Below are 23,642 nucleotides of genomic sequence, written 5' to 3' on the forward strand. Positions count from 1 at the left end.
CAGGAGGCCCAGGCCCACCCAGCCCAGCAGCCGGTTCCCTGCCCAGGGTCAGCAGTTGAAGCAGTGGGCTGGCTCCATCAGCCCTGGGCTCTGTTCGGTGGCCGGGGTAAAAAAAACAGTCCCTCAGGAAGGACAGCAAGTGGCCTGATGGTGGGGGGAGCCTGTCCATATAGCCTTTCCTGTCAGGTTGGACCCCAGAAGCCCCCCCCGCCCCGCCCCCGCCACTTAAATACTGTTCTAGGATACCTTTTCAGTTCTAGGCTCTGTGCTGGGTGCTGTGGCTGCAGCCAAGACAAGACTGTTGCCCTGGGTGAGTCTGGCTCAGCAGGTGGACAGAAAACACCCTGGGTGTCTGCCTGCCAGGCTATCGTCTGGCCTGCGTTCAGTGCCTGCCAGCTTGCCAGTCTGTCCCGGCCTATCTCTGCCTGCACACCCACCTTTTGTGTGTCCCTCTCTCCTGCCTGCCAGCACATGTATCGGACTGGGTGTCCGCTGGCTGATCAGTCCCTGACTCTCCGGAGTCGTCACCAGTGGTCCTGTGTGCCCTGGAGGGCACTGGCCTGGCCCAGGTCCCCCTGCAGTGTTCATCCTCACCGCGACGCGCTCTGTTTGTTTTCCCGGCTTTCTCTCTCCTCTTCAAGGGCATGGACGGTGTCCGATTCATGATTCATCCTCGGGCCTGATGCTTAAGGCGCGGGGCTGAGACAGTGGATTAAGGTTTGCCGACTGAGTGAACGAAAGCCTCCAGCTGCGTGGGCTGCATTACAGGGGAGCAGGATTGTTCTCAGTCACCCAGAAAAGCAGGGGGCTGGGCCCCAAGTCAGGCCCAGCTGCAGGGAGGAGACAGCAAACGCTGCCCATCACTCTGAAAGCAAAGAGGGGTTTCAGGGTGGTACTCCCATGGTAGGGGGCTCCGGATTGGGGTCCTACTATGGAGGAGGTCAGAGCTAGGTTGCTCTCTGGGCAGAGGGAGGGGGGTCTTAGTGGATCGATATAACAGGAACCCAGGGAAGAAAGGGTTCCATCTCGCCCCTCTTCATCTTGGGGGTCTGCTCAGAATCAGGGTACATGCTCTGCCAGGGGGAGGGGGCACCCCAGTTCCCACCTCTGGGGTGCTTGGGGTTGCCTTCTCCCTCCAGCTTCTTCCCCCTAAAACCCACCTGGAGAACCCAATGCCCTGCTCCATGTCCCTCCACCCCCAAGAGCCCAGAAGAAGGCCCCCCACCACTCTCAAGCAGTGGGAAGGGGGCCCAGGTCTGTGTCAGTCATGTGATCAATGCAGAGTAACCTCCCCGGAAACATTCATAAGTTTAATCCACGCCAGTAATAAAATCGCATTACATTTCTCATAAAATAAATGTTCCCATTTATATACAGAAGACAGACTGTACAGGCCCAGCCTGGCCCCAGGAGGGGTCACACACAGACGGGCAACGGCGGAGGGAGGGCCGTCCTTCCCGTGGAGGACGGAGGAGTTCTAATCGGTGGGAGAGTGGTTGGCCAGCCAGGCAGTGGGCAGGCGGGCAGATGGACAGATGGGCCGGAGGCCAGGCGCCGGGCATTACTGAACCTGTGAGTCAAAGGTGCCATTGAGCTGCCCCTCCTCATAGTCCATCTGACACAAGATCATGTTGTTCTTCAGGAAGAATTTGTCTCCCACACAAAATCTGGAAAAATCCAAGCAGGAGAGAGAGGTCATGGAAGGTTCCCAGAGGGTGGTGGGGGCCCCCAGACAGAACTCAGGAGGGCTCTAGCCCCATAGAACCCAGCTTGGCTGGAGGTGGACCATGGGACAGGAGGTCCTGGGGGGCTTGCTTCTTGAACTTTCCAGAGGGCACACCCAAAAGTCCCTGGGTTAGCCCAGCCCTCTGCCAGGCCCTGGGGTGTGGGACAGGCAGACAAGCCTGGGCCACAGGCCTTCCAGTCAGATCCCCCATGGAGGGCTGGGGTGAGTGGGAAGGGATAGGAATAAACTACTCCTGTACCAGAGAGGGAGAAAGAGAGAGAAGAACAAAGAAACAGGGAAAGACCCAGAGAGGACAGAGGTCGAGATGGAAAGGAAAAGGGGTAAAATGGTTGATTTTCCCACTCCTCTGTCCCCTCCCCAATTTAAGAGGATGGTCAGTGAAAGGCACTTTCTCTAAACAGAACCTGTGGGTTTCCTGGAGCATCTTTTCAGGAGGAGGTGACCCTGTGACCCTGTTCCACCATCTCTCCCTTACCAAGGAAGGCTCTGCTTTTCCCTCTCTTCATACAGTCTTCCTTAAGCACTGGAGGATTCAGCCCTTCCCTCAAAGATGTCCCCAAGGTGGCTGAGCCGTCAGTGGGACCCCAGGGCCCCAGCAGATCCCAGTCTAACCACCAGGTGGCGCTGCAATGTCACCGAGCCCTTGTAGCAGCGGTCCCACAGAGCCCCAGCCAGCCCAGTGTTCCCTACAGGTCCCTCAGGACCTAGTCCTCTGGGAATATTATATACGCTCCTTCCTGTCCTGGGGGCTCCTGAGAAAAGGGCCTCCTTCAGAGCCCCCCAGCCAGGAAGGCTCTCGCCCCATAGGTCCCTGAGGTTCCCCACAGGGCTGGGGCCAAAAGACCAGAAAGGAGGCTGGGCTGGAACCAGAATCACAGAAGAGGGGTCCACAAGGAGGGGGCCTGTTCCCTGAAAGGATTTCGCCCTCCAGGCCTGGGAACCCCTTCTCACTAGAACATACCTGCACATGGCATACACTAAAGGCACAGGGCATGTGTACAGAACCCTTGTACATGCACATTTAAAACGGGTCTTTTCCTGCACATGTCTACTCATCACACACAGAGTGTACACATACCCCCATTTGTATATGGACACCTAGAAACACATGCATATGCCCACGTGGACATGGATGTTTAAAACCACACATGCACATGACACACTGTGCATACACAGTAAGCCCACATATGCTCCCATCCACTACATTCACACAGAAAGAACAAAGAAACAGGAAAAGACCCAGAGAGGACAGAGGTAGAGATGGAAAGGAGAAAGGGGTATGAAATATGCCCACACACATGCACACACAGTGTGGGAACACATACATGTGACTACAGGGCTTAGGCATATATAAAACACATATATGTACACGCATACTCAGGACAGCATGCACATGCAGCCACATGCACACACGGGACCCACGTCTGCATGCAGGCCTCCACAGCTTCTGGTCTGTTCCGGCCGGAGTCACCTGGGGTCTAGCGAGTGTGTTGGATTTTCTACCCGTCTAGCACTCACCTCTGGTTGCAGAGCTGGCAGGCGAAGCAGTCGAGGTGATACACATTGTCCCGGGCCCGCATCACCATCTCGAAGGCTGGGATCAGCTTGCTGCAGGCAGCGCAGTTTCCCGTGGTGCCGAACAGCCTGCAGAGGGAAGGGTGCAGATGCTCAGGAGCCAGCCAGGGAGCTCGGGAGAGGGTGGCAGGCGGGTTGCCTCCACCCATGGCCCCACCTGTCTCCCTAACTTTTACTAACAGATCAGGTTTCAGAGAAATTGGCACATCAACTGAGGGATGGAGGTGTAGGGGCTCATCCCTGGGCTGGGCTGGCAAGGCCTCCTCCCAGGTTCCCACTGGGGTCCCTCAAGCCCCTGGTATCACCAGAATACTGGGCTGGATCCCGAACAGGACTTTAGATTCACACAAGCCAGGAATTAGAAGTAGTTGGCCAATCATAGGCTGTGTGTCCCTCAGGCAGGACATCCAGTCTCTCTGAGCCTCATTTATTTCAACTGCAAAATAGGGACTGAAATACAACCCTCACAGACTTGTTGTGAAAACGTTTGCAAATGCTCAGTTGCAGCTCATGTAGTGAACACCTATATAGTGTTTACTATATAGGTGGTGTAAGGCATTGGTCTAAGGGCTTTACAAAGATCAACTCATTTAACCTTGACAGCAACCCTACGAGGTCTTTTTCAGCTACCAACTCAACTATGCGACTTGCCTAAGTCCCTTTTCCTTTCCCTGGACCTCAGTTCATCTCTCTTTAAAAGGGGATGATGGACTATCAGCCGTGGGCAAACTACGGCCCGCGGGCCGGATCCGGCTGTTCTATCCAGTTCTCTTGCTCTCCCCTCCACTCCTTTACTTTGAATTTATATTAGTTCACACAAACACTCCATCCATGCTTTTGTTCCAGCCCTCCGGTCCAGTTTAAGAACCCATTGTGGCCCTCAAGTCAAAAAGTTTGCCCACCCCTGGACTAGATGATCCTGTTCAAAGATGTTTCTACAACAGGACTGATGTCAAAAGGAAGCTCTAAGGACCTGTGGCACAATGCCACTTTGAGGCAGACAACCCTTCTCTTAGCTGCTGCCTGCAAAGCTCCAGGGACAGGGAGTTCAACTATCCCATGCAGGCTAATCCTTAGCTGGATGTTTCAAGGGTCTGAGCCAGCCAGGCTTCTCTTAGCTTCTTTCCTGCACACTGGCAGAGAAAGCCCCAAGTGAGGCAAGGGGCTGAGAGGCAGGCGGGAGGCCCCTCTAATCCCTGATTTGTCCAGCTCAAGCTCAGGCGTCTGCAGACGAGCTTGGCTCCATTATTCATCAGTCCGAGCTGCGTGGTGGCTCAGATTAAGGCAGACAAAGGCTGGGCCACAGCATCTGCCTGCCAAGAGGGGCCATTCTTGCTACCAGTCCAATAAGCAGGCTGCAGTGGGGGCAGGCTCTAGAGAGCCATTTTTCTGGGGCTGAAAAGCTCAAGGAAGCCCCACCTCCCTTCTGGCCCACTGGCCTACCTGGCCCCAAAGTCATTCCTTGGCCTCTGCCAGCACCCAGGAAAATACCTTCAGGCTCCAGGAGCTGGCAGGGCCCGGAATGCTTGTGGGTGCTTCAGCTCTCTGACAAGCCCAACCTGCCCTGTGGCCCATCCTCTTCAGGTCCTGCCATCCGATGGTCTGTCATCTCCTCTCAACCAGGTGATGTCCTAAACCTCCAGAGTTGGACACTGTTTCCAGGTTATTGTGGGGTGAGTCCCAGGAGCATCCCTTCCTTAACCTCTCCTCCCGGCCTCAGCCTCTCTCTTCCAGCCCTGCCAGGAACACTGAGTCACGGGTCCTGGTTTATAGCATCACTTAAAAAACAAACAAACTCCTGCAAAAGGCAGAAGTAAAAGGGAAGGTACAAGCAGGTAAACCTTAGGCTCTCTGGGGAAGCAGGGGAGCCTCCACTGATAAGCCCACCCCTCACCACGTCCATACCTGAGTAGAGGGAGCCCCAAGAATCCCTTGCCCCGACCTATTAATTAATGAGATGGGCCTTTCTTCCCCATAAGGCCCAGCCACCACCCAGAATCTGTGTGAGAGCCAAATGCAGATGCTGGGTCTCAGCCAAGGCCCTTTCTCTGTGGCCTCCTTCCAGCCTTGCTGATGTCATAGATGGCCTGAGGGAGGGTTAACTGGGGGAGGCAGTCCTGGGGAATAGGATCCAGGCTGTCGGGGAGGGGGAGTTAGAGCTCTGATGAATGCAAAGTGGGAAGTTATTCTTTTCACCACAGAGGGGTAGACTGAGGCTCGGAGCTAGTTCAAACCCAGGGCTTTCATCAGCAGTCCTTCTCCCAGGGCCTAGCTGTCTGCCAGGCTTCCCAGGCATCCGGGCGTCTAATCCCAGGGCTCTCCTGGAAAGGTGGGGGGAGCTGGGCCCTGGCGAGAGGCAAGAAGGACGGCCCAAGGCTGTCAGAGCTTTCCCACCTGCTCCTGGGAGCCCCTCTGAGGCATCCCCTCCCAGATCCAGGGACGGGGGAGTGGGGTCAGAAGCACCTGACAAAGGCAGGACAGGGACAGGTCGGTGCCCTCGGGAAGCTCAGTTCAGGTGCCCGTGGTTACAGATGCCTGCCTGGAACCTGTGCTGGCCACTGAGTCCCAGGAGTTAAAGGCGTGGCCCTGCCACGGGGGCTCCACGGGCACATGAGGGAGCAGGGCAAGGGCAGGGGCAGGACAGTCCGGGATGAGCACACACTCAGGCTGTGCACTCGGGGTACTGGGTCCACAGCCAGGGGCTCTCTGAGCAGAAGGGCCAAGCGGTGGGAGGCGGCCCACCTCAGGTAGTCTCGGCGGCACAGGATGAGGTTGGCCTTGGTGTAGAGGGTGGAGCCCACCTCGCCCAGGCGGCAGTCGCAGCAGGCGCACTTGAGGCAGTCCTCGTGCCAGTACTTGTCCAGAGCCTTCAACAGGTAGCGGTCCTTGATCTTGCGGTTGCAGCCAGCGCAGCCCTTCTGCTTCCCTTTGGGCTGGACGGACAGCATCGGCACGCCTGCGAACGGACAGACAAGAGACAGATAGACACGGGTGGGCCCTGCGGCTCTGTGCCCTCTGAGAATGGGAGCCCGCTGCTTCTCTCCGCTGTACCCCTCCAGGATGGGGTTCCCAGGAGCCCTCGCTTTCTCCCCAGCAACCTCCCCCCTGGCCTCGGGTCCTGTCCTTTGGGCTGCATGGCACAGTCTGTTCCCCTCCCCGGTGAAGGTCCGTCCAGAAGCTCCAGGCAGCACTGGGGAGCCCAGGTCTGCTCTGCCGCAGGGCACACACATGGCCCAAGGCCTGGCCCCTGAGTGGTACCGCCCCATGCAACCGCTGCCCCCTCTGCAGCCTGATCTACAGGAGGCCGAAGCCCCCCTCATGCAGCCACCATCCCATCGGCTCTTCCTGCAGCCCCAAGGATGAAGCCTCATGAAGGGCATGGGGTCCACTAGAACCCCCAGTTCTTCCTGCCATCTCAAGACTTCCTCACACAGCTTGTGCGTTTATCTGTTTTAACCCCCAAAGCCGGGCTATAGCCTCTTGGCTTATTCATGCAGAACCACGGAGGCATCAACAATATAAGATGCCCTGTGGCCGTCCCAGGAGGGAGCAGGACTCGAGCTCATGCAGGTGTGTGCAGGAAGCTCTCCTCGGCAATGCTTAGTCAGACTTCCTCCCTGCCCTGGCCCGAGGGAGAGGAGGCTCCCAGGCTCCGGATCCCTGCTCTTCCCACCAGGATAAGAATCTTGGAACCACTGGCCCCCTCCCAGGGCCCACCGAGCTTCTCAACGTACAAGAAAATTCCAAGTACAAGGGGCTGGGATCTAAGCCTGGCATTCACCAGAGGAAGGTAACGCACAGCAGGCAGGTGTGTGCATCACTCACACCCCATGCACACGGGCACAAGGAGTGACCACAGGGAGGAACCACTGAGGAGGAGATGGGGACAAATGTCAGGTGTCATCCAGGAGCTTGGGCATCCACGTGGAGCCCTGAGGCTTGAGTGTGGTGCAGACCAGGCTTGGTGGGGAGAGCAGGGAGTCTCAGAGCTCCCAACTGGGGGAAGTGGAGGTGCCTGTGAGCACTCATGAAGGTGGTGGGGATGGGGTGTTCCCTCCCTGACCAGGCTCAGGTGGATGGAGGGGTTGACTCTGGAGAGAACAGCCCCCACCACCACCACCACCATTTCCTGCCTCCCTGGCTCTCCAACCAGCTCCTGCACTCTGCCCTCTGCTCTTGGCCCCATTCTCGCCCTGCACTCTCCAGGGCTCTGGGTTTAAATCCTATCACCTGGCACCCCTTCCCCCCCCCCCACACACACACCCACTACCCCCAGTCCATTGTCTGAGCTGCCTCCTTGGTGTGACACTTCCTCAGGCTTCAGCAGAGAACCACAGCCTCCAAGGGGCCTCAGTCTCAAAACCCACAGGTAGGAGGTCAGATGGGCCTTCGGAGTGCTTCTGAGCGAATGGTCTCCTTCTATAGAAGAGGAAACTGAGACTCAGGCAGCCCAAGGGGCTAGTATAGGGCATCAATTAAGCTGGTGCAGGGGACCCTTCCCTCCTCCTGTGCTTTCTCAGCCTCATTGCCTCCTCAGACTCCTTTCTGAGAGGGGGTGGCCCTTGGGCCAAGGGGCAGCAGGCCAGGTGAGGGCAGGAAGGTGTCACAGGCTGCGGGCTCCCTCCTCCCGCCCTCCTCCAGTCCCCGCAGGGCAGGGCTGTCTGTTGCTGGGAAGTTTGCTGCCTGATTTCCTTAGTGCAGCTCTAAAGGTTAATTGGTCTGAGAGAGTGATGGGGCTCAGGACGACTCTGTCCCTGGCCTGCCTGCGTCTCTTCTGAGAGGGTTTAGCCCGGTCACAGCTCTGAGGAGCCCTGGAGGCCAGCTGGGGACCAGGCACCCCTGAGAACTAAGGCAGGCCTGAAGGGCTTCTTTCAAGACCTGGCCTACATGGAGGAAGCAGGTGTGGCCAAGTGGGGGAGGGGCTAAGATGTGGGAAGGTTCAGGGGGTCTCTGGGTGGGATGATTTTTCTCCAGGGCTTATAGAGGGAGCACCCAGCCAGCATGGCCACCAATTTGGAAAATCTCAGGCCAGGCCTCCAGGATAGACGCTAAGGCTGATTTCCCCTTGCTTACCTGACCCCCTCCCCAGTAGCCAGAGCTCTTCAGCTGTGCTCTCACTGGTGAGGGGTAGGAGGGGGTGAGGACTGGTATATCCATCCATCTCAGGGGATGCACCTGGCTAAGTTATACCCCAAAATGATGGGGGATCTCAGCACTAGGAGCTTCTGCCCTCTCCATCTTCCTCGGACTTGGATCCTGGACAGAATGCCTGGCCACTGAGCCGCAGGGATATGAACTATAGTACTAGCCAGCAATTCCATCACCGGTGCAGGCTGGTACCTAGCGGACCCAGGGAGGCCAGGAGAAATAAGCTTTCCCAGGTCCCCCACCTCCTACCTGTGCCCAGGCTGGGCCTGGCACACAGCAGGTTCTTGGTAAAGCTTGGGCACCCTGCTCTAGGGTGCTGAACTCTGCTTCTTGGGTTTTGAAGTCTTAAGAAGCCGTGTGGTTTCTGCCAGAAGTCCACTGAGACAGAACACCAGGGCCAGAGGTGGCAGAGGTCTCAGAACATCTGGGGACCTTGAACTTTCTCTGCCTGGAAAGGCTGAGGTCCTGGGAGAAGTATGACTGGTCCCTCCCTTCTTTATGGAGCTCCCACACTGTGCTTTCTCTCACTGGGTTAGTCCGAAAGACTTGAAAACACTCCTAGAAAGGTAAGGAGGCTCTGAGGGGCACCTATGGGTCCCTGCTCCCTAGAGGGTCCAGGCTCTCCCTGGGCACCCTGCCTCCCCAGCCTCCACCCAGCCTGCCAGCCGGCCCTGCAGACACCTCTCCCCCCTCCTTCCCCAGCCTGGCTCTGGGAGCTGAGCCTCGGGCCATGCACTTTCCATTAAGGAGATAGCATCCCTTTGCTGAAGTCCATTTGGGATCCATTTTAGTGTTATCTAAAAATCAAATCTACATGGTAATCCTTTTAATGTACTCCTGACTTTAGAAAAAAACAGGTTTGCGCTCCTTCAGGAAAGGTTTTAAAGCATTACCCAGTAATTACTACTCACCCATGAAAACACTGATCTTTTACAATGGGTGATGTGTGTGCCTGCCCGCACACGCCCACACACACTCAGACACATGCAGGGGACCTGGCCAAACAAACCAGTTCACTCAGCCCTGTGCTCCCCTCAGATCTCAGGGTGTGGAGGGGACATCTGTGGGGAGATTGGCAAAACCCCTACCCTGTCTCTACCCTGGGCGGGCTGACGGGGGAAGGAGGCAGCCTCCCAGTCTGACTCATCCAGCTGCCAGACACTTACCCTCAGCTCTTTAATCTGGGAAAAAGCCAGACAGTCCAGGTGATCGGAGGGACTGCCAGAGGTCATTCAGCTCTTCCTCCCCCTCCCTCCAACCAGAAGAGCAGCCCTCCTCTTCGCATCGACTCCCCAGGTGGTCTGCCAGCCAGCCCAAGTCTGCAGCAATCCTGCCCACCAATCCCAGGCCAGCTGCCTTTCAGATCCGGCAGGTGGACTTCTCCAAACTGCCAAGCCCCTTGGCTCCCGATCCCACCAAGTCCTCCAGCTTGGAGAGGAGGCTGAGCCTGGCTGTGGAGCACTCCTGCCCTAGTGAGCTCCTCCAAGGCCCGTCCTCCTATCCAGGATGCCCACCCGACCCGGCCCAGGTCACTCCGGGCCTGTCCTGTGGCTCCCCTGCCTGCAGCCATTGTGGCCACCACTGGCAGCTCCACCTGGCATTTGCGGCCCCTTCCACAGCCCAGCATGTCCTGTGGGGCACTGTGGGATCTGCTCCCTGCAGAATCCTGAATTAGCAGCGCCTCCATCCTGCAAATGGATCTGGTTTGCTTCCATCCGGGGCCCTCACTCTGCCACTGCTCCAGGAAGAAAGGCCTTGCCTGCCCACCCCACTCTGCCCCAAAGGGCAGAGTCAACAGAGGGGCTGAGGCAAAGAGCACAGGCCTTGAACTCAGAGTCTACTTTCCAGTCTGGGACCTGTCCTAAGCAGCTGGAGGGCCTGGAGCAAATCCCATCACCTCCCTGACTTGCACCTGTGTCACGGGGGCAATAGTCTCTTTCCACACAGATTGTTGTGAGGGTAGAATAAGGTTGCACACGGGAAGCCGCACAGAGACAGGAACCAACATGCACTCCAGGCCGACCGCCTTCCCCGCTCTGCCACTCCGTTTCTTTTCTCTACAACTTTTTGTCTTGATAGAATCGCAAACTTTCAGACACGTTGCAAGAATAGAAAGAACTCCTGTATATCCTTCACCCAGATTCCCTAAATACGAACATCTTTACCCTATTTATATTCTATCTATCTACCTACCTATCTGTAATATTTTTCCTGACTCATTTGAGTTATTTTAGAGATGAAGCCCTTATACCCTTTAATACTTTGGTCTTATTTCCTAACAGCAAGGGCATTCTCCCCCACGAGCACAGTACGGTTATCAAAACCAGGACATTATCATTGACATAATACTACTATCTAATCTATAGATCTCATTCCGATTTCACCAATGATTCCAAATAATGTCTTTTATGGCAATAAAATTCTGAATCATGCATCGCATTCAGTTGTCAAGTTTAGTCTATTTAAATCTGGAAGAATTCCTAAGCCTTTGTGCTTCCAGACACTGACATTTTTGGAATACAGACTAGCTTTTTATGGAATATCTTTCAACTTGGGTTTATCTGACATCTTTGACTGTATGACTTTCACTCCTCTGTGCCTCGGTTTTCTTTGTTACAAAATGAGTGTGAAAATAGTACTCACAGTGTTACCACGAGGAATAAAGGAGTTAATATGTGTTCAGGACTAACTGGACCTGGGAGTCGAAAGTTAGCTCTGCTGAGGGTCACCCCACCCCATTTGGCCCATGGGGAAGGATGACCTGTCACAGCTCCATCTCAGATCCCCCAAATAGTGATGGGCACTTATTTTGAGGAGACTAAACTGCGATGAATGGGCCACTGTGGTAAGAATCACACGGGTACTAACTAGAGTCCCGCATGACCCAGAGGACGTCCAGTGACCACAGAAGGAAGTCAGACCCTCTGATAGGCTGTCCCGTGTCCAGCAAGTGGGGATTGCTGTGACAGCTCAGAGGGTGGCAGTTCAGGGCAGGTCCCTCTGGTGGCTCTGGAGCAAGCCCTGGGGGCACAGGCATGTGTGGCCTTGGTATTTCTCATAATCTCCCCTTGTGCCTCCGTCCCAGTGCCAACCTGTGCCCACGGGCTTGCTCCAGACCGATGGCAGCACAACATAGCTGCCCAGTCCAGTTCTGGGGCTTCCCTTTCTCACCATGGGCGCCCCCCACCCCACTCCTCTGGGGCAGGCAGGGAGCCTGGGAGGGGCTTTCCCGGGGTAAGAGCCATCTGTGGGGAGAAAACGCCAATGGAACAATTAGTGCTCAACTTCTGGGCACTTGGCTCACAACTGCCTCATGAGGTAGGTACCATTATTCTCTTCATTTAACAGCAGGGAAACGGGGGCACGAGAAAGGTTATGACGTGTCATAGGTGACACAGTTAGTCAGGGACAGCGGGGATTTGAACCCTGGCAGTCTGTTTTTGGGGCCGCAGCACTGGACTCACCTGCTCTGCTGCCAGCCTGTGTGTGGCTAACCTCTGAGGTGCTACAGACCCAGGTGGGAGGCACTGCAGAGATTAGGAAACCTGGATGGTACACACATATGCAAATATACACAGCCACACACAAATACATGTACTGGAATGACACACACATACATTAGGTCCACAAGAGGCGGGACTGTGTCTATGTATTCTCCCCACAACAATTTTATTCTAGTACCCAGCACAGTGCTAAGTATAGTAGCTGCTCAGTAAGTTACATAAAAATACATAGGCATGCATCCAAGCACATACATGCCTAGATGTGCGTGTGTAAACATATGCACACATATGCACAAGCAGTCACATGGACTTTTACTGCCTTTTGAAAAACGACATTTCCCAAGAGTGGGACGTTGCTCAAAATCAAGCTCTGATTTGAACAAAAGGCTTGGTGATCTGTTCTCAAAACCACTTTCCCGGGGAAAGGAAGAGTGCGAGGCCCTAGGTTCCACCCACATGGACTTATGTGGAGGGCGGAAGCTACCCAGGAAGTCCCACCATCATCATACCCACTTCAGCTGCTGTGTGTGTGTACGTGTGTGCATGTGCGTGCGTGTGCACACGCGCGTGCCTGTGTATGGGGGTGTGGTGGTGGTGGTGGTGAGGTGTCTATGGCCTTCAGGAATCTGGGTCCCTACCACCTGCAAGGTGCTTGTACCCACCTGGACCCACACCTGGGCCTGGAACTGCAGTGTGGAATCAGAAACGGAGCCAACCTCAGCCCCTCCTTGGCATCAATCCCGTTTAATAAGGAAATTTGAAAGTGTAATCTAATTCTGCAGAATCTCTTTAAATCTCGTTTTCTCAGAAGTAACTTCATTTCGCACGGACACATCCAGCCTTGTGAGAAGGCCTCCATTTCACACCAGTTTTATCTCCACAATTTCTCGTCTCACTGCACTCCTATCGCAGGGCCTAGCCACGCGGCAGGCGAGGCCTGAACTAATAGCATTTCCTACTCATTTGGAATCAAAAGCCAACGAGAACAACTGTTGAAATGCATGGCTACAGCCACCTAGAGCACGCTCATTACCGCCCCCATTTGCACACAGCGTGCTTACTGGGTTAGGCGAGGGAGAGAAGCAGGGTCCTGTGGCCTCCAACTCTCCGCTGGGGCCAGTGAGGGAGGCTGAGGCTTGGCTCATGGGGTGCGGTCAGCTCAGTGGAGGAACTGGCCCCTCTCACTCTGGGATTGCCCCTAAAGGGGGTGTGAGAGTAGTAGAGGCTGAGACTGTGGGCCCTGCAGACAGATGGCCTCAGCTTGAATTCCATCACTTCCTAGCTCTGCCTCAGTTTACTCATCTGCTAAATGAGGACATCCTGCTCTGAAGGATTACTTTGAGTATTAGATTAATAGACATGAAGTACGTATAACAGTGCTTAGCTTTACCAAATCAGCTAAGAGAACGTATGTGTATCTCATGACCCAATAATTCTATTCCTGGCCATATGCCCAACAGAAAGGAGACCTTATGTCCACCAAAGGAGATATATACAAGGATGTTCACAGCCATTTACTTCATAACTCGCAACTGAAAACAACCCAAATGCCCCCCGACAGTAAAATGGACAATAAATTATGGTATATTCATACAATAAAAGAGTCCACAGCAGTGAAAAGGGACAGATCACTGACACACACAGTGAATCAGACAGCAGAATGCTGAATGAAAGAAGTCAGACACAAAAAGGCACATATCATATAATTCTATTTATATGTAATTCCCCAACAGGCAAAACGATGTGTGACAGATGTCAGAATAACGGGTGTACTATCACCTGGCAGGAGGTGTGGGGAAGCCCGCGGAGGTACTGGAAATGCCCTCTGTCTTGATCTGGGTGGTGTTTAAAATGGATGTATACGCATGTAGACATTCACTGGAATGAACATTTGAGACTTGTGCAATTTACTGCGTATATTTCACATCTCAATTTTTTTAAAAAAAGAACTAAGAGGAGCCTTCTCAGTCAGGACTTGGTATACCTTTTCAGGAAACCCACCTTTCCCTCAGCACTTGCTGCATCTGTCATCTCGCTGAATCCTCATTTTAACTCCCAGGTACTACATGATTGTCCCCCTTCAACAGGTGGGGAAACAAAGGCCCAGGGAGGTTCAGGCCCTGCCCCAGGCCACACAGCTGGAAGGGTACAGGGCAGGGACTGGAGCCCCAGCGCTCCAGATTCCAGAGCTCAGGTTCTCACCCAGCACACGCCCATGGCCTCCCTCCCCAGCCTGGGTGAGGAATGCTCCCTGGAGCAGCATCTGGGTGCTCCTGTACAGCCTGGATACCAGATGATGCTGGGCTGGGCGTGAGGGCATGTGTAGAGCAGGGCCTGGGCTGAGACCAGGGGGAACTATAGCCCATGCGCTGGTGGGTCACAGGTTGTTTCTGCTCCTCTGCTGGTCCTTTAGAAGCTATGGCTGCTGCTGGATCCTAAAAGGGCATCTGGGCAAGGTCAAAGGGAGACATGGACCAGAAACTAAGGACATAGAAGGGACAGGGCCTTGGAAGGGAGCAAGAGGGCTGTGTAGAGGCAGACCCAAGATGTTTACTTTGTAGCCTTGAGAGGGACGTAGAAGTCTTGAGATGGCACATGGCCTCAAGGGGGAGGGTCCAGCTGTGAGGGGAAAGCTGAGGGCTCCAGACCCAGAGCCACCATAGTGGGGAGAACCCTCAACCAACAGCCAGGGGCTTGTGCATCAATGAGGAGATGGGAAGGAAGAGGTCCTGGAGAGGAGCTGGCTCAGGTAAGACATTTAAAAGCAGTCCAGCCCCACAGCTGTGGCTCAGTAGTTGAGCGTCGATCTATGAACCAGACAGTCACAGTTCAATTCCTGGTCAGGGCACATACCTGGGTTGCAAGCTCAATCCCTGGTGTGTGGTGTGCAGGAGGCAGCCGATCAATGATTCTCTCTCATCATTGCTGTTTCTATCTCTTCCTCTCCCTTCCTCTCTGAAATCAGTAAAAATCCTATATAATAAAAGGCTAATATGCAAATCGACAGAAATGGTGGAAGGACCAGTCGCTATGACACGCCCTGACCACCAGGGGGCAGATGCTCATTCAGGAGCTGCCCCCTGGTGATCAGTGTGCTCCCACAGAGGGAGGGCCGCTCAGCCAGAAGCCGGCCTCATGGCTGGCAAGCGCAGTGGCAGTGGCGGTGGTGGGAGCCTCTCCTGCCTCCGTGGCAGCGCTAAGGATGTCTGACTGACAACTTAGTCGGACATCCCCCAATGGCTCCCAGACTGCGAGAGGGCGCAGGCCGGGCTGAGGGACACGCCCGCCCCAAGTGCACAGATTTCGTGCAACAGGCATCTAGTAAATAAATAAAGGCTGTCCAGCAATGCTTGCCTTCTCTAAAGTGCCCAGTCCCTCCTGGTCTCCACAGCTCACCACAGTAGGGAAGAGTATAGAAGTCCCCAAACATCTGCAGCCACTGTAATTCCGTTCAATCACATGATAATACCCCGTATTAAATACCTACTATGTGCCAAGTGCTTTATTCTCATTAACTCTCATCCTCATCACTGAGGGCAGGGAAATCATAGGACCTGCAGGAGGGCACAGCTGCGAGGGGCCAAGCGGGCCTTCAGACCCAGGCGACTGGCCCCAGCCCCTCCCTGCTCTCTATCAGGGCCAGAGGCAGCACTGCATCATCTTTTTCCTGAGCCACAGGGACAGTGAACTTCTGCTTGGACCCAATCTTGACCTTGGGAAGAGAAGAAGGTTCTAAAGGCCCCTTGCTGGGATCCATTGGTCAGGGTGGGCTTCCGGTCCCCAAGGCCCCATGGAGGAGCGTTCCTGTGCAGGAGCACGAAGCAGCAGGCATTTCTGCAGCGTGTGCTGGTGGAGGCAAACCTTCCTAGGAATGGAGTGTCCTAGAGCCTGAACCCGCAGTGACCTTCCAGTGTGTAGACGATGGGGCCAAGGGGCTTCCACACACCTCATTGTGGAGGGAAGCTGGGCCCCACACAGCCCAGTGTCAGGAAACAGCTTGAGGGGACCCAGTGGGGAACTTGCAGGGGCCTGGAGGGTTCGCTGAGAGACCATCGAGCAGGTCCGGTTGGAACCTGCTCGTGAACCACACACAGTTTCCTGGGCTCTTTGGTGAGGGGAATTTAGAGATGGCAGAATGTGCTCTTTGTTTGTCCCTGGGAATGATGCTTAAGCTAACTGCGTAGTTATCTGCAGGGGTGAGTGTAGGCATTGTCTTCCAACTCTCTGGTGGTCTCTGTAAAGTCCCAGATGTATCTCGAAAGCAATAGGCCCAAAATAGGACTCTAGGTCGCCTCCTCCAAACCTGGGCTCTGGACTCTTACCCAGACTTCCCTCACCATACAAACACATCGTCCACCCAGACGCTCCGGCCAGAAACTCAGTCATCCTCAGACCTCTCGTTATCCTCGCCCCCCTTCCCATGCTGACTCCTTCTCCCTGTCCCACCTGCTTCTTTTCATTTCCAGCGCTGCCACCATCTTTCACCACATTATCAGCATAGCTCCCCACCAGCTTCTCGTGTCTAGGATCTACAATCCGTTCCTCAGACAGCAGCTGGAGAAATCTTTCCAAAGTAGATCATATTACTGCTCAGTTTGAAATGCTTCCATAACTTCCGGTGGCCTAAGAGTTCACACTCTTCATCAAGCCCATGATATCCTCATGTGGGTCTGCCCCGGCCTCCCTCTCACACTGCACTCCAGTCACATTCTAGATCTCCCTACTGCCACAGGGCCTTTGCACATGCTGTTTCCCCCCTTTACAGAACACCCTTCTGCCTCTTCATGTGGCTGGCTCCTTCTCATCTTTGGCTTTCGGTTTAACTGCCATCTCCTCAGAAAGGCCTTCCTTAACCTCCTTATTTAAATGACTCCCTCGTCATTTCCTTTTGAGTTTTTATCACAAGTTGCAATTGTTTTACTTTTCTGTGATTTTACTTTATAAAAAAAAATTATTGGTCTCTCTCATAAGATTGTAAGCCCCATGAAGGCCTGTTTTGGGCCCTGCCTGTCTTGTTCACCATTGTGCCCCCAGGGTTGAGCCCGGCGGCTCCCTTTTTAACTATCCGTTCAGTTAATGAAGATACTCAGATAGTACTGGCAAGAGTCTGCTGGCCAGAGTGGGCTGATGCAGATAGGCAGGATCCCTAGAGACAGGAGCCTTAATCGGGCTTGCTGCTGACTCTAGCCACCAGCCCCAAAGCACCTGTAGCTTTATGGCCTAACAAACAAAGCGATGCCTAGGTCCTGCCTGCCACGATCTGGATTTCTGAGAGGCCCATCACAGTGCGGTGCAGGGCTCCAGCTGAGAAATGACAGCTCTTGTGCAAATATAAGCTTTCTATCCCTTAGATAAAGGGACAGCAATCCTGCTCTTCAGGCCCTGTAGACCCTTGCATGTAACCACTCCATCCCAACCCTCAGGGAGTGGGGGTGGAGCCAGAGCTCAGGCATCTGTGTAACCTCAGCAGCTCAGTCTTTCCCTTTGCATTTGTGGCCTGGGCACCCTCTGCTCCCGACACAGGCCTAACCTCCCCAATCACCCACCTGAGGGTCCTCTTGGCTTACAGATATGACCACTCTTCCGGTCTAGTCTAAGTGCTGGGGGCCCACTGGGAGGAAAAAGCCCCTGAAATTTGCCGCAGAAAACCCTAGGCCCAAGCTTTCCTTTATCTGTAACCTCCACCAAACCCCATCCCATCCCAGGCTGCTGGAGCTAGCCCCCAGGGCCCTTGACAGGATGCTGCTTGGAGCTGCACAGCTGTGGGGACCAGCAGGGAAGTGTCTGGAAGGTACATTCCCCAGACAGCAACTCAGCTGCTCCCTGGGCTCCCGCAAAGCCCGAGTCACCCATCTAATGAAACAGAGCTCCCAAGGGGCCTGCAATCTCCGCAGAGAAGGAGGAGGGCACGGACTCTCAGACGAGTCTCAATTTCACAGCATCAGGGACGTGAGCACCAAGGCACTGAACCAGAAAACGAGAGTCTGGCAGGAGCGGCAGACACACCGTGAGCGCCAGGGGATCGGAGATTAGGGCCCTTCAAAATCAATTTTGAATTCAAACTTCTAAATGTGTTCTCCAGACGCAAAGAAGGGACCCTCCAGGCAGGCTGGGCCCAGCCAGCTGCTGGGTCCCGCTTCCTCCCTGAAGCAGCCAGGCCCACCTGCTAGCTACTGGGCTGGATGAGGGAGGGAGACTCCGGATCCCCGGGAGCTGCAGGGACAGGAGCTACAGGGACAGGAGCCCCTTGAGCTCACCTCACAAGCACAACCTCTGGGGTGCCTGCCTGAGATGCTGTCCTGGGGCTTCCTGGTGAGGCTTTGGGGGCTCCTCCACCCGCCTTTACGGACCTGGATGAGAGGGAGCTAAATGCAAGGCCCAGGCGGGCCAGATTCCCTTAACCCCCACCCCCAGCCTGGCTGAGGAGGCTCATGGGGCACCAGTGGCTGAAACCATTTGGAATGCGAGCCTGGACTCAGACAGGCAGAGATTTGTAGCCTACACCAGCCCTGGGCTCCCAGGGAGAAGATTCTGGTTCAGAAGTGAATTTCCTCTCTGGAAACCTGGTGGGAAGAAGCCTGCCGCACGTGTCGTAGAATGCAGGCCCTATGGAGTGAGAGTGAAGCCCCTGAGCAAAGGGAGAGACAGTGACATCCCCGTGCAGGTCAGCGAGGCAGCCCGGCTGCTGGGAAAGCTGGCGGGGCCCCAGGCTGCGTTATCGGGGGCAAGGTGTCTGCGGCCAGGGAGCTGACTAGCATGCTGCCTGTTACTTGTCAGACCACGTGTGGAGCACCGCATCCTGCTTGGGGCCTGGCCCTGGGAGGTAGACAGGGACACACAGGGCAGCAGGCCCCACGAGGATGCTGAACTTAACAGGCCGCTCCAGCCACACCTTGGAGGAGGCGCCAGGGCCCGCAGAGGATGCTCCTGGCAGCCCACCTATGGCTCCTTGCTCCTGCCGGGGTCCCTACTCAGCCATACTTGTTCCTCCAAGCCTATGATCAGCCCAGCACTGAGGCCTTCCTCATTGCTGGGTGGGGAAGCCGGTCCATGGCAAGCCTGTCTGACCCCAGTGACCTCATAGCCTCTACTCGCCTGTTTCCCAAACTCAAGACTAACCATCAACTTTAAGCCACACTCCTGAGACATAGACACGAGTGACTGGGAACCACTCTTCTGCTGAGAGGCAACAGAAGGGGTAGCCGAGGCCATGGGCCTGCAGAGACCTCACAGGGAGCCTCTGCTGGGGTAAGGCGCAGTGGGAGGGGGCTGGAGTCAGCAGACCACTTAAGGGAGAGCAGGCAGGGACGCCCTAACCCCACCCGCCCTGGCTTGGGAGTGGGCTGCAGGCTCTGTGAGGAAATTACAACACAGGCCTGGGTAATGCTCCTTTTAGTTACAGCATAAACTGCAGCAATAAAGCGTACCTGGGGAATGTTTAGAGAAAGCACTAATGATTTCTTCCCCAGTGGTTAATAAATTCACTTCCAGATCAATTTGTTCGCGATAGAGCCCGGCGAGCGGAACCCGCGAGGCGGGCACAGCCGAGTGTGTCTTTTTCAGTATAAATGATTTATTACGATGATTAGCGGCACATAAACAATTTAAAATACAACGCTAATTAGTTTGGGGAAAAAGGAGGGGAAAAGCCACACTGCCTCTCTCCCCATTATGTTCTACTTCCCTAAGTGTGTACTTTTTAATTAAATCCAAATGTCACAATAAATTTAAAGTGTTTTATTACCACTCGGGCTAACGAAGGCAGTCACGCAAGCACCCCTCTCGGGCATCTGTGGGCTGGGCTGGGGTGAGGATGGGGGTACCAGTAGGGTCTGTTTACAAACTCTCCCGGACATGGGGGGTTTTTGTGAGATCTCTGGAAACCCCTCCTGGTTTCTGGCAGCCCCAAGCTGGAGACCTCTGGGACTCCCCACTTCCTCTCCCCTTCCTGGCAGCCCAAGTGACAACTCCTTAGTGCCGGCTCTGAGCAGCCCAGAAGCCAGGCATGTCTCCTCAGTGGTCCCCCAGGACTCTGCACCCTCTTCGAGCCCTCCTCAGGGGCTCTGTCATCATATACCTAACACCTTCTGCCTGCCCAGGATCAGGCTCGGCATTTACTGTGCATCTTACCATGTCCTCGTTCCAGTGCTATGAGTAGTTAATTATTGTTTCAATTTTGGGGATGGGAAAATCAAGGCTCAGAGAGGTGGGAACATTTATCTAAAGTCACACAGCTAAAAAGTGGACTTTTGCAACATCCCTATTCCTACCCCACCATTCTGCCTCAGAGCCCACATCTAACCACACCCTGGTTTCCCAGCCCCCGGAATGGGGAATAGAACTCAGAGCACAGAGCCTTGCTTTGCCCAGAAACACATTTGAGGCAGGATTTCAGGCCAGGGACCTGGACCCTGATGAATCTGGGTTCAAGTTCAGGCTCTGCCATTGACCCACAATATAAACTCAGCGAGGTTCGTAGCCTCTCAGAGCTTCAGCTTCCCTGTCAGCAGAGCTGTAACACCCAACTCACAGGCGAAAGAACTAAAGCGGCTAAAGCAAGCAGAGTGCTCTGCAATCCGCGACACACTGTGCAAGTAGAAATTACTAACAGAAACCCTTGAGGTGAGCCGGGCTCTGTAAGAGCACACAATGCCCATGTCACTCATGAGAAAATGGAAGCCAGCAAGGAAAAGGACTTACCCAAGATCCACTGAACCTTAGGAGCCAGGGGACCAGGTTGCAGGCAACCTCCCTTCCAAAAGCTCAGACAGCCAAGAATGACTTTTCTCCTAAACACTCTTTGCACTGTTTATTTGAAATTAAAAACAAATATCCCTAAATGTAGAGTTACCGTATGACCCAGCAATTCCACTCCTAAATACATACCCAAGAAAAATGGAAACAGATGTTCACACTGATACTTGTAGATGAATGTTCATAGTAGCAGCATTATTCACAATAGCTAAAAATAGAGCAACTCAAAATGCCCACCGGCTGATGAATGGGTAAATAAAATGTGGCATACACATACAATGGAGTAATATTTGATCATAAAAAGGAAGTACTGATTACATGATACAACATGAATGAATCTTGAAAACACAAGGCGAGGAAAGAAGTCAGCCACAAAGACCACATCTCGTATGATTCCATTTATATGAACTATCCATAAGAGGCAAATCCATAGAGACACAAAGTAAATGAGTGGTCGCCAGGGAGGACAGGAAGGGGAAGTGACTGCCAATGGGTATGGAATTTCTTTTTAGGGTGATGAAAATGTTCTGGAATTAGATGATGGTAATGGTTGCACAATTCTGTATGTATACTAAAACCACTGAACTGTACAATTAAAAAAGTTAACTTTGTGGCATGCAAATTATATCTCAACAAAGCTGTTATAAAGCAAAACAAACCAAACGTTCCTTGGAGAACAGGAGAGATCAGTTCATAAAAAGTTATTTCTTAGGATCAGGAGAGGGGCCCTGGGAGGCCACCCCATCTCTCATTGGTTATTCCACAGGGAAGAAAGAGCTCCAGAGCACCCCCTTGCCTCCCTCCCCAGTCTCCCACACCCAGAAAACTGACTGTCCCCACTCTTTCAGCGCTGCTGCCCAGGAAACTCAGACCCTACTGGATCCATCACTCTTCTCTTCCCCATTTGCTTCCACCACTGTATTCATATTTTGTCTTCCCAGGTCTCTGTTGAAATTTCTGCATCCTTCCAGTCCTATGCCCAACCTGCAATGCCCTATCTACAAGCTAAGCATGCCCATGGGGGAGGGGTCCCCTTTCAGACCTTGAGCTTGTCCTGCATTGAGTACCATAGTTACGGTCTGTGCATAATGACCAGACCATAGTGAGGCCCTTCAGGCCCAGCCGAGGTTCAGTATGGAGTGCTGCCCTCTCCCAGGACCTGTAAACCCTGCCCCGGACAGGGGTGTACAAGCTCAGACCCAGGCCATGGAGGCCAGAAAGGAAGGCAACATTTGCCTTTGGGTCAAATGAAAACCACTGGAGGGAGAGCACACAGTGCCCAGGCTAGGGACAGCCCCCTTTGTGGTTTATCTGAGAGGTTGACTCAAGAAGATGAAGCATCCTGGCCAGCCGGGGGAGCCAGGCCTACTCTGGGGTTAGTTTCCTGAGGGGCGGCTTCCTGAGACAGCATTCCATGATGAAACCATGAAGACTCATGGAGTCATCTTCATGCCTAGAACATGGGTACTTGGCCCAAGGCCCAGATATCCCCCTCAAGTGACCGGAGCCATCCTGCCCCATCCATGGGGCTCTTTCCATATGTGGAAGACTTGGAGGCTGGTCTCTCTGCTGAGATGAGGCCTGAGGTACCAGAATGACCCTCAACATAACCTAGTTGAAGTTCTGCCTGGAAACAGCAAGGGACAGGACCACCCAACCTGATTCAAATGTGGTAAGACCACGCAGGGAGGGCCTGGATGCTCTCGCCGGGATCTCTGCTTCTCCTGACCCCGGGAGACCAAGGAGAGACAAAGAAACCTCATCAGGTGGTTTCCTTCTCCTGGCCCTGGCCTCACCACACCGTTCCCCACCCACGGTCATGTCTCCATACCCAGCACCACACTTGAGGCGTCAGCCGCCAGTGACCGTTGAAATGTAAGGCGAAACCGAGACTCCGAGAGGCCTGCCCAGGGACATGCTGTGAGCTGGGGGCAGAGCCAGGCTGGGGCTGCCGGAGTTCTGGCTCCCAGCCCTGTGTTTCAACTCCCAGGAGAGCCTCTTTCAGCCCAGCTCTCATGGGAGGAACCACTGAAGCGGCCTCTGCCAAGGCCACCTCAACAATGCCGGCTCCCCCGCACCTGGCAGCATCCAGCAGGGGGGAGGCCCTCAACCCCCACCAGCTGCAGGGAGGCTGGCTCAGGAAGGAGCCACCTTCATCTCCTCCGAGGGTGTGGTCACCACTGAGTGAGAGCACAGGCCCTGGGATAACGGACGCTTGCTTTGCAGGCTCCTCGTGGCCTCGGCAAACTTACCATCTGGGAAAAAAGGAAGCCAGCAGGTCCCACCCGCAGCCCTGACCCCTGTGTGTACGTGTCTATAGTCAGCGCCACCCCCTCTCACCACCACAATCAGGGAAAGCCTGGGAGTATATTCACCACCACCTCCCAGGATTGTGCCGAGACCTGGTTCTCACCTGAATTTGCCACATACCAACTTGCTGGGCTCTCCCAGGCAGCGTCTCTCCCTCTCTGGGCACAACCTACTCCTCCACAAAAGGGGGCTAGTATTTGATTTCGCAGCCTACCATGGGTGCTATAAAGATGAAATGAAAGGCTCTGAGACATCTGGGGCCTTCCCTGGCATGAGGAGATGCAGGAAGCGGAGGCACTGGGCCTCCCAGAACTGAGGCTGGTGATTCATTCTCTCTGGGGGCAGCTAAACTTTTGGGCACCTGGGGCCTGAGATGCTGTTCCAGAAGCTGATCTCTCACAGGCTGATTTTTCTAAGCCAGTCCCCAGGGATCCTCCATCTTCTGATATTAACAACCTTTGCGCGATTCCCCCACACACACTTCCTTGAGTGGGAGCTGGACCTAGTGACTTGCTCCCAAGAAAGGAAATACAGCACAGTGATGAAATGTCACATCTGTGATTAGATGTGTCACATCTTATAAAAGACTGTGACTTCCTGCTTGC

General features: G+C 54.3%; 1 protein-coding gene across 2 annotated transcripts in view; it reads right to left on the reverse strand.

Moving 5' to 3' along the window:
• Nucleotides 1–1,290: 1,290 nt before the first annotated feature.
• The window catches only part of LMO1 (LIM domain only 1), a 36,431-nt gene continuing 14,079 nt past the window's right edge, over nucleotides 1,291–23,642 (reverse strand). For both annotated transcript variants that reach the window (XM_080641193.1, XM_080641192.1), the window contains 3 exons: nucleotides 6,065–6,278; nucleotides 3,266–3,391; nucleotides 1,291–1,667 (listed from right to left, as the gene is read on the reverse strand). In XM_080641193.1, the coding sequence (XP_080497319.1) occupies nucleotides 1,562–1,667; nucleotides 3,266–3,391; nucleotides 6,065–6,278 (446 nt within the window). In that variant the 3' untranslated portion in view covers nucleotides 1,291–1,561. The remainder of the gene's footprint in view (nucleotides 1,668–3,265; nucleotides 3,392–6,064; nucleotides 6,279–23,642) is intronic.

Source organism: Plecotus auritus (assembly GCF_963455305.1).
Source record: "Plecotus auritus genome assembly, chromosome: 9".
NCBI classification, from domain to species: domain Eukaryota; kingdom Metazoa; phylum Chordata; class Mammalia; order Chiroptera; family Vespertilionidae; genus Plecotus; species Plecotus auritus.